This window comes from Gavia stellata, chromosome 9 (assembly GCF_030936135.1).
Source record: "Gavia stellata isolate bGavSte3 chromosome 9, bGavSte3.hap2, whole genome shotgun sequence".
NCBI classification, from domain to species: domain Eukaryota; kingdom Metazoa; phylum Chordata; class Aves; order Gaviiformes; family Gaviidae; genus Gavia; species Gavia stellata.
The window spans coordinates 21,558,346-21,569,757 of NC_082602.1; the positions used below are offsets into that span (position 1 = coordinate 21,558,346).

Sequence of the window (11,412 nt, forward strand, 5' to 3'; positions counted from 1 at the left end):
AGTAAAAGAGAAAATTGTTGCAGGTTTATTGACAATTTCATTAGGTGTGATAAGGTATATCTACAAACATATTTGTTTTCAAAATTCCTGATTCTGCTCTGCCACTCCACAGAGGCTGGTATTCTCCTTAAAAATCCAGCAGTCAGTGATAGTAAAAAGAGCCTTGTTAGCTGTGATGCTGAAGGAGATGAAAAGCATGAGGTTTGAGAATAAAAGGAGTCGCCTCTCTCTGGTGCTACCCTAGGGAAAAGCTGAAGTGGTAGCAAAAGGAATGAGGAGTGGGAAAGAAAGAGACCCGTGTTGTCAAGGTGCTGCATGACTGGGGAAAAAACGGTGCATGACCATAATTTCACTGCCGTCTTTGCCCAGCACTGTTTCCAAACACCCGTGAATTGAGTTTCCATTCTTCTGTCGTCTCAGTTGCAGAGTCGAACACATGATTTCTGGCGCAAGGTCAGTAAAACTAACTTCTTTCTGACCCAAAACTGCTGAAGGCTTTGCGGGAGCTGCAGAAGACAGTATCAAACCTAGGCTTGAGGAGTTGCTTTTTTGCTTGAGAACAAATGTATTTTGTTATATTGTTTTGTTTGTAACTCCCATAGGTGAAAGGATGGCTGTTTCTTGAAAGATGCCTTTTGGCTAAAGAGGAGTAGCATGACTCACCTAGCCTGAATTTAGGTAACTCTGGGATAACTGGAAAAGCATGGGAAAATGCTAAGATAGCAGTGTCTTTCAACCAAAAGAAAGGAGGCTGAAGATAAGTAAAAAGAAGTTTTTAAAATGTCTGTTCCTTTTACTGCAAAAGGATCCAAGTATTTTAAAGATACAGATTATATCAGAATGTAGAGTTAGAATGTTAGAATATAAATCATTTTGTGATAAGAAAAAATAAGCTATTCATCTTGTTTGGGGAAAAAGTTGCAAAGTCTTGTTGATCGGGAAAACCATAAATGCAGCAGATTTGTTGGCTAATTCAGTCCAGCTTAGAGCTCTATCACTGGGACAAGAGAGGTTTAGACATGGTCTCCAGGTGTTAGTATGGCGTAGAGAGAACGCTAATTCAAACACTGCATTTTCTTTGAGCTAGGAGTGTGTAGCTCCTCAGACTGTGAAGCTGCTATATGTGCAGCTAAGCAGGCTAGTTTCCTCTCAGGTTTTTTTGTTCCTCATTTCTTGAACAAAACTGGACATCCATGCACTCTGTCTCTACCTATCATTACATTTAGCAAAGCTTTCTTTTCCTCACTCCATCCTCATCCTATGGAGTGGATAAATTTTGCCATTGAGCAGCTTTGTATAAATTATGTTGGGCTTTAGTGCTTTAAAGCACTAAATAAGTGCTTTATTTAGGTTCCTAAGTTCTTAAATAAATGATAAATATTTTAATTTGTTTATTTTCAATTGTCTTTGCTTTTTCAGTTAACTATCCAACAACTTGGTTGTCTCCACTTTGAAAACTTCACTGTCACAATGATTGATTTAGGTATGAGTTGCCCAGTAATTCCAGTGTTCCCCAGAGTTAGCCAGAAATGTTTCCTAATTAATGCGTGAACATGGTAATGCAAGTGACTTGCTTCTCAGAACAAGTGTAGTCCATTACTCTGAAAGCTTTGCTCCTTTCTTTGGATTCACTGATACTTTTGGCCTGATTGAGAGCAACGTCCTAGTCCAAACCTTAGCAGAGAATCCAGATTGCTGCCAAACTCCCTTGGATAGGTGTTTAAAGTCAGCTTTGTTCTGTTTAATTAACAAATAGGGAGTACCAGACTAGCTCCATTCAGTATTAGGCATCACTTCCCTCATCAGAAAAGCACAGAACCTGTCTGGATTACAAGTGCAGAGGAGGACTTCTGACAGATGAATATACTGTTTTATCCAGAGAGAAGATATGGCTGCTTGTTGCTGTGACATATTTGTTTCATGGAATTACTTACTCAGAAGAACTCAGGAGAATGAAGAGAGCTGTGGATCCTGAAGCATTTATGAATATTGTAAGCTGCCTGATAGGTTGACCTGGGGATGGAAGGAGTGCATGTGTCACAGCTGAGGGGTTTCTAGGAGTTGGAAATAACAAGATAAGCTGCCTTTGTTTAACCCATCCTCTCTAATCACTCTATATACTACTGCTTTCTCTTCTCTTCTTTTTGCGTGTGTAACAGCACATCTTATGTGTGATAGAAATTAAGGCAAACACCTTTCCTTAGCAAATCTTCAGAGTTAATTTCCTTTTAAATATCTGTTACCAGTTTGCTATTGCTGGCAATATCCCCTTATCTGAAAGAACAACCATCTGGCATGTCAGCATTTCGTCTTCAAAGAAGACTAAATAACTAGTGGCTTATGTTTTCTCCTTTTCTGAATGACCAGCATAGATCAGAAATGGCCAGCTTTTCAGAAGAGCACCTCTTGCCAAGCAAGCTTGTTTAGATCTTTAGTCACTTGTTAAAATCTTGGGTTTTCTGTCCTGTATGACAAATTACATTGAGTACTTCTCTGAGTACAAGTTATAAAAAACAATCCTCTTTTGTAACAAAACAGGTTGAATGTTACAGGTCAAAAATAATATTTAGTTTAGATCTTAAGATTGGCTCTGCTAGTGATTTCCCTTGTGACTATGCAAGTGGCTGATCCAGTTTTTTCCATAATGTAGTCAATTTTTCAGTGGTAGTCATTGCATATGTGCTATTCACAAAAATGCAGTTGTGAAGCTCTCTGGACTTCTCTGAAGGTAGTTTAAATAAACTGGTTTCACTTTGCATTGCAGCAGATCAGGAGCATGCGCCCAGGCAGCTCCTCATCTCAGCTATGGGAATCATAAGCTCCTGCTGTGAGGCTAATAGTGATTCTTCTACCACCAGAATGCAAGGGCTTGTGATTGTATGGCAGTAGTATAACACAGTTTTTTTATAACAGATTTTAACTGAATAGTCAAATCCTGGATATAACACAAAGAATTAAGGAAATCTGTGGTAGTTTTAGGGTTACAATATCCAATCTGATATTGCTTTATTCAGATGCTTAAAATATGTAGACTGTATCTGCAGTTGTATCTGCTCTCTAACATTTCTTCATTGCGAATATCTTACACATATGATATATGAAATGGACTTCTGCAAGCAAATGCATTTGTACTTTCTCTTCTAGAATGAGCTCATTGCTTACAAAGGGTACCCCAGTGAGGAGTATGAAGTGACAACAGAAGATGGTTATATCATTACCATTAACAGAATTCCTTATGGTACCCAGAATCAGGGAAACCCAGGTACCGTTCTTCAATATGAGACAAAAACAGCCTACATAGGGCACATTCTGGAAAGAGATACCTTATATTTGTTAAATGTCCATCGAAGCTTGTATACACGAGTGAAATTTTAATAGAGAATTCCGGCTGCCCTGAAGAGCCCGTAAGATGAACATGATTCATGTCAAGCACATCTATTTAAAGTAAAAATCCACTATAATATGAAGCATGTATCCTCATAATAAAACAATGAATAAAAGTTAAAAAAAAAAACTAGAGTAAAGGCTGTAGTCTGTCCAATCAGCCTGTTTTGAGAAAGCTGTTCCACCTTCTAATTTTGTTTTGCTTTTGCTTACACTTGGTTAATATCAGTGACTGATTCATATTTTGGGTAAAGGAAACCTCTGCAAACAATCCCACACCTTCATTCTATATATCAGTGTTGAGAATCTCAAGCTAATGTGGTAAGTTATACAAACAATGACCGGAGGGTGCCAAGCTAGTTTTTGCTGGTGTCAGGCAGGTCTTTCCATAAAGCCTTACAGAAGCTTTGAAGAAGTTCTCTCTTTACAGAAAGAGATGTTTTGTTCTTATGATTAGTTGTGTCCCCTTAAGTTGGTGCAGGAACAAATCCCAATATTGAATATTTCATGGTAAAGTCCCTGAACTACCAGAAAATCAAGACATTTTATAAATTGTTGTTTTGTTTCTGATTTGCTTTTCAGCTTTGAAACCTGCTGTATTTCTCCAACATGGATTATTGGGAGATGCTAGTAACTGGGTCACAAACCTGCCCAACAACAGCTTGGGCTTCATACTAGCTGATGCTGGCTTTGATGTTTGGATGGGAAATAGCAGAGGGAATCGCTGGTCCAGAAAACATCAAAATTATTCCATTGACCAAGATGAATTCTGGGCTTTCAGGTAGACTGAACCATTGAAGGGCATCTCCATTGCCCACCCTTACATATTTATTTAAGCTGGTTAAATCAGGGATTTACATATGTTACCTTTTAAAAAGCATTGTTTACATTCACTTTTGCTGAGGTGCCCCTATACACACATGTGAACTTTAATAGTGGTGGAGATGACTTTCCTCTAATTACTGCTAGAAAAGGTTCTTCAAACTAGAGATATAGCAGCAGAGCAACTCAGAGGAACCTGCACAAGTCATGTCTAAGCCACTCCTCAGTTCTGGAGGCAGTTTTGGAGGCTATTTAGAAACACTACTCTGTATATTACAATAACACTAAAACCACAGAAGGAGAAAATGTAAATAATTTTTGCATTTATTTTAATGAATATTTAAAAACAGACCTTTTCTTTAACACCAGGTTTTATAAAATATGTGATTCCATGGATGGAGCTCTGTTACTATATCACCACCTGTTCCTTCTGGATAGACTGTTAAAATTCAACCTGATACTTCTTGAAGTTGTAGTCCTTCTGCTGATGTCAAGGGAGAAAATATCCCAGAAAACCTTCAATAGTATCTTCCATATCCAGTGCCAGAAAATCACAGAACCTAAAATAGCTGAATGATTCACTAAATGATTCATGTTTTTTCTTTGCTTACAAACCTGTAATAACAATGTGAATTCAAAAGGATTTTTAATTTATGCATGCCTCTCTTTCAATCTCCTGCCTGCAGTTTTGATGAGATGGCAAAGTTTGATCTTCCAGCAGCAATAAATTTCATTGTGGAGAAAACAGGACAGGAAAAGTTGTACTATATTGGCTATTCACAAGGTACTACCATCGGTAAGTTACACACAACAGACCAATGTTTCAGGAAAACAGGAATAAAATGTGATTTGAGATACTGAATGTACCTGGGGTTTTCATTAACTCTTTGCAGGTGTGAAAAACACAAGATAAGCTGTTTGCAGCATGTAGGCATTTTTAATTTATTATAAAGGCAATAAAATTTAATGGGCCAAATGCACTACTGCTGTAAGTCTGTAAACTTAGAAATATACTGGAAATTATTGTGGGCCATGCAAATTGTTTCTTTCCAAGATGCATGGGTGTGCCCAACAGCAGATGGTCAGTTGACCAAAATAAACAAAATAGGAAGATGAGAGTACAGAAGGAGAAGTTGGCCAGTTCGGACAGGACACAAATCACAAAAAAAGAAAATATGAAACTGGATTGACCCGAAGAAAAACAACTGCTCCTCCCAATAGTATATGAAATGCATGAATGTACATCAGAAGTGTGCATTTATGTTTAAATGGGTTTGGAAGAAAGCTGCAAAGGCAAAATATAGAAAGAAATTCCTCTCTGAAGAGGGAAATAAAACTACAAGCTGGTAACACATGGAGAAGAGGGATTTCACACAAATCTAGGCTGAACCCTAGTCTCTGAACAACTAACAAGGTTACTTGTAGGTTTGAAATTGCAGAATAGCATTTACAAATACTGAAAACAGTCTAATGTACAAATTATTATTTTCTTAACTCCTCTTTTTTGTTTTCTCAGCTTTCATTGCATTTTCAACAATGCCAGAGCTGGCTCAAAAAATCAAACTCTATTTTGCATTGGCACCTGTCACTACTATTAAGAATGCTAGAAGCCCAGCAACAAAACTCCTCTACCTTCCCGAAAAATTGCTCAGGGTATGTGATATCTTGGTTTCAACTGTTTAAATATAAACTTCTTTGTTCAACTCTCAAAATGGACAAACAAAAAGTATAGGGTTTTATGAAGTCTACTCATTTGCATGAGGGTAGGTTTACCTTATAACTGAAGCCTTTGGATGTTCAGACTGGACATTAAGAAAAACTTTTTATCTAGGGCAATAGTGCAGCACGGGGAGAGGTCACCCAGAGAGCTACAGAGATGCAGATCCTCAAAGGTTTCCAAGATTCCTCTAGACAAAGCCACAACCAATGTGCAAGCTTAGAGCTAAAATACGAATTGGAGTTAACATTTAACATATTTCTTCATTAAAAGTGATGTAACACAAATTGAGTAATGCCTGAGCAGGCTGATGCAATGGAGAAACACCTAATTTCTTTCTTGTTTGTGGGAACATCATTTGGCAAACGAAGAAAAAGCAAGTGAGAACCACTGAAAGTGCTGGAGAAGAGGAACAGGACACAAACACCTCCTACAAAGAACAGCACAATGTACAAGTGTACATTCTTAAATGAATGTTAACTTTGTATTTCACAGGGTTTGCTTGGCAAAAGAGAATTCCTTCCCCAGATTGAATGTCTAAGAAGGCTAATAGTCCCTGTCTGCAGCCACCAAGCTTTTGCCAGGCTTTGTAGAAGTGTCTTCTTCAGTCTGGGTGGCTGTAACCTGAAAAACATTGACGTGGTATGTATAACTCTTACCAGCTCTACTGAGAGTTTAAGCTTCTGCTCCCAAAACTTGCCTTCTACCCTGTGATGTGAATCCTGGATTTCTATTAGTCAGCCACACATTGCAGGGAACAGTCCCCACTACTGGACAGCAATATCTGCTGGTTGCCCCATCACTGGCAGGGGACCACTGCCTCACTCACAGCTAGATGGGGGTCTAAATTGCTGGCTTTCTATTCTAGCCTTTACACCTGTCGATTCTTTCAGATTTTCAGTTATCCAGGAAAGTGTTCTGGTTGGGGGTTGTTCTTTTGGTGCTACTCCAAACCTGACACATCACCACATCTGGAGTATCTCTGAGGGAGTCCCCGATCATGCAACTCCAATTTCTGTTGGTTTTATTGATACATGACACTGCTGTGGCAGATGTTTTGATGTACATCTGAATAGAAGAGAGGAAGAGAATACTCACTGAATATTTTCTTTCAGAATCGAATCAATGTGTATATTGCAAAAACCACTGCTGGAACTTCTGTGCAGAACATAATCCACTGGAGTCAGGTACTAGCAAACTCCTGGAAGACAAAATAAGCACTCACCTCTGGCTGAAGGGTATACAGTGGGTATAGCTGATATCCTGCTGTGAAGCCATTGCTAACTTCTTGGAAACACATGCAACTTGTGGTTTACAATTGAAATCTCAATTCAAAACACTGTTTTTCATTGCTCTTTCTATCCAGCAGGATAGAAATACCCTATGTGATACAGGTACATTTGAAGCAGACAATGAAACTCTGTATTTCTGTAAAAACATGTATGCTGGAAGCTGTGTGTGTAGATGTATATATCAATCTTCTTATTGTGTATCCAGTACCTTTTACAAATGATGCCCACAGTTCTGCACAGAGCTTACTTTGAAATTAGTTGTTTCCAATGTGGAGTCAAGACATGGGCTGCTTTGTAAAATAACAGATTTTACTAGTAAAAGCCCTTGTATTTTCATCTCTTGCTTTCAAAGCTCTCAGTATCTGGACAGCAATAGAACTATAAATAATAAACTCTTTATTTAGTAGACTCGTCATATCCCTTACAAGGTACTGTCTCAGTACATCCTCAGCAGCATGCTGATGGAAGCTGCCTTTCTGTCTTTGGGCTCACACTTTCAACATTCATGAAGCCTGGGCTCAGTCACAGAAGCAACCGCATGCCAGGCAGGTTTCCTGGCAGCACTGCAGGCTCTGGAGCAGAGCAGGAAGCACCTGCGAGCACAGTGATCTTGCAGGAGTGTTAATACACTTTTCAACATAGCAAACACATGGATATTTTTGAGTGACACCTGCACAGGCATTTTCTCAAAATCAAACAATAATTTTGGCTGTGAATTTACATAAAATATTCGATTTGATCAAGTTGCTTTTGTAACCATGGCCTAGACCTATAAAGAAAAAGGGTTACAAAGGCACAGTGGGGTGAGCTCTGCAAACTGACTCAGGTTTAATTCAGCATCTAGCCACAGACTGGCAAATGCAAACATGCAGCAGTAAACCCCATAAGCCTTCGTTGTCATTGCTGTTATTACTATTAAAGGAGTTAACAGACACCTTACCTTCAGTATTAACAACCCATTGATGGTGTCTGTCACAGTAGTAACAACCCATGCTGTAGGCAAAGCCAAGGAGCGCAAGGGAAGAACTAGAAATGGTGACTTCTGTATTCAAACCAGAGAGGCAAAAGAACACATAAAAAGGATCCAGTCACAGAGCTGAGTGATAGCAACATGACTGTCAGAAGAGGACATGGCAGCAGCAGTGAGGGGAACTTACTGGAGGCAGTTGTTAATAGCAATTTTACAGACTAGAACAGATTGCCTGCGAGAGCATCCCTGGGTCTTTCTGCAGGAGCCGTGATTTTTTATGGTTCTGACAAAAACATTTTACTAGTTCTCACTGATTGAGACTTCTAATTAATTTACTGTTGGCTCTTTCATAGCTTTTAGAAGAACTTCCGTTGAGGCTTTAGATTGAAGTCAGAGGCTCAGCAGGGAAAGAACCCACAAACTTCCTGAATGATGGCTTTTTAACTACCCTTCTCTTGTTCATCCTCTTAGGAGGCCCATTCGGGGAAGTTCCAAGCTTATGACTGGGGCAGTTCAAAGAAGAACATGGAAAAATACCAACAGGTATATTTTAGTGAAAAAATATTATCACCCTTGTACAACACAGGAGCACACAGGAGGAGAGAAAGGATGTAGTAGGAGACACATTTTCAGAATACAAGTAGATGAAAGTATTACTACTTTCGGGTTGGGAAGTCAACAGAGAAAGCATGCAAGCACTAATGGTAATAATAAATTTTAAAAAGCAAAGAGAGAGAGAAAGAGAGGAAGACCAAAACTTTTCAATTAAATGATCAATAGGAATAAGAGGAAGTAAGGGCAGGAAAGATAGAAAATTAATTTTGAAAAAGAAGAGTACATCTAGTGGATAAGACCAAAGAGGCATCTTGCCTACCAGCACGACTGAAGCAGTTGCCAATGTATGAGAGCTCAGGGAAACAATGTTAGGAAAAGGGCAACTGGAGAGCTAATAGCTACCCCTAGATTTTGGCAGTCAAAGACAAAAGGACTTAGTCCTCAAGCAGTCCCTGAGGAACCTCTCTTCCATTCAAGACTCTAATCCCATCCTTGACCCTCCTACCCTTTAGGTCTCCACAACAGTCTATCATTATGAGTTACATGTTTTAATGATGGCTTGCATGAAACGCAGCTTCCTTTGGTTTGTCTTGAATTTGCTTGCCCCTGGAAAGTCACTGCATGCCTTCTAGGTTTTGTGTTATGAGAAGTAATGGGATAATTACTTTCTGTGCTCTTTCTTCATACCATTTGTCATTGTATAAGCCTGTCTTCTGCCCCTGCTCTGGCCTCTATTTTCCAACCTCCTTAGTCCTAAGCTACTTCCTCTCTCCTCCTACAGAAGCCACTCCATGCTCCTTTTCATCCTTGTCACATGTTGTGTTTTCTAACTAGACCCTGTATGTCTTCTGGGGCTGACCAGTACTCCAAAAGGACCAAGATGGGGGTTTATCCAGAGGCATCCTGACATTTTCTGTCTTGTTGCAAGTTCCTGCACTATGAATTCCTAGATGAGAGGGCAAAGACCCAACAGGGTCTCAGGACCAGTCAACTCAGGAGACGTTTTTGATTTGGCTGTGCTGTCAGCTGGGTCATCCCTGTAAGCACAGACAGAGAAGGCAAGCAAGAGCGCTTCCTTCCTGTTTGGTTTAGGCACCTCTACTTTGAACGGTGACAGAAGAAAGCCTCAAATGCATGTTTAAATTTTGCTATGCTTTCCTGGACATTCATTCCTGTACTGCTTCATGTTTTCCAGGCTACTCCTCCTCTCTACAATGTAGGAGAGATGACTGTACCAACTGCAGTATGGACTGGGGGACAAGACTTGCTCGCAGATCCCAAGGATGTGGCCATTTTACTGTCTCAAATTAAAAGGCTCATCTATCACAAGAGGATTCCTGAATGGGCACACCTAGATTTCATCTGGGGATTGGATGCACCTTTGCATATGTACAATGAAATTATTGATCTGATGCAGAAGTATCCTTAACCCACAATGAGTAGCCATACTTGACTCATTCAATGACACTTGCTTTCACTGGGTACAAACAAAACCTTCTTTTGCATCAGATGGTTTCTGCTGGAGTCAGAGAAAGGGTTCCTCTTGATGCTATTTTCACACCACATGTCACTGCAACGCCTTTTGTGTCCTGATGGTGCACTTCATATTTTCTGGCAACCTTGTGGGTCAGTAATCACTTTTTAATTGATACAGTCCAGATTCTGCAATAACCATACTTTGCTAACAGAAGACAAGGTTTTCTTGCAGCCTGCTCTCTTCTTTAGACCATAACAGTAATGAAAGCACTGATTTTCTCTGGGTACGGTCAGTGATCTCAAGGCATTTTCCATTCTTCATATTATTTCTCATTTTATTGGGCTGGCAGTTATTGAAAAGCGTAGTGTAAGCCAACACTAATTCTAGCAGTTATGGTATTGATTAATTTTATTATTAGATGAAACAATGATCAGAAAGTAAAAATTGAGTTCACACAAAAACTCACTCCTGAAAAGAAGATGGTTTGTCTTCATTTGAAACAGGGCTGCTCACTTTTTTCATAAGGAAGAGCAAGGGACAAAGGAGGGTAGACCCAGCAGAAAACAGTAGCCAGTCTCGTGGTTCAAGCATGCACCTGGAAGATGGGAAACTTAGGTTCAAGGCTCCACCTGAGATAGATAGAGAAATCTTGACAGATTCAATCTCTGCTGACAACACTTTCGGGATCTGTGTACGTGAACTCTCCAGGGTGGGAGAAAGGAGCTGATTTCATCTTGGTAATGACAGCACTTCAACAGGACACTTTGGTTCAAATTTACACTCTGAACCCAGCAGGAACCTCACATCTCCTGCTATTTCACATGAGAGCTACTGGCTACCACAGAGATGAGCTGTTCTAACCTTTACCATGGCTCTGAGAAGCCTTTTGGGGGTTTAAACACTAAAATGAAAAGTACCCAAACATCACTAGAAAGAATCCATTATCTCTATCCCATGAATATTTAGAGCACTTTGTCCATTAGTGGGAAGGGCTGCTCTGAAAACAGTGCTGAAGAAACTGTCATCCTAATCAATTTCCTGGGGGAACTCTGGCTCTACCAATCTTGTTTCAAATAGGCAGTTATTGCACAAAGACACTCACTTGAAGGGTAACCATGGTTAGTAGATTACACGGTCACTGTCCCTCCACAATGAAATGCCATTAGATTCACTGCGAAAATAAACACAGTGCATT

General features: G+C 39.7%; 1 protein-coding gene across 1 annotated transcript; it reads left to right on the forward strand.

The window, feature by feature from the left end:
• Nucleotides 1-315: 315 nt before the first annotated feature.
• LOC104254590 (lipase member M) lies at nucleotides 316-10,169 on the forward strand. Its single transcript, XM_009808407.2, is given in 11 exon segments — nucleotides 316-357; nucleotides 359-453; nucleotides 1,880-1,991; nucleotides 3,145-3,262; nucleotides 3,967-4,165; nucleotides 4,893-5,002; nucleotides 5,723-5,859; nucleotides 6,419-6,565; nucleotides 7,039-7,110; nucleotides 8,657-8,728; nucleotides 9,936-10,169. Coding segments are annotated over 11 exon segments (1,338 nt in total).
• The last annotated feature ends 1,243 nt before the right edge of the window (nucleotides 10,170-11,412 follow it).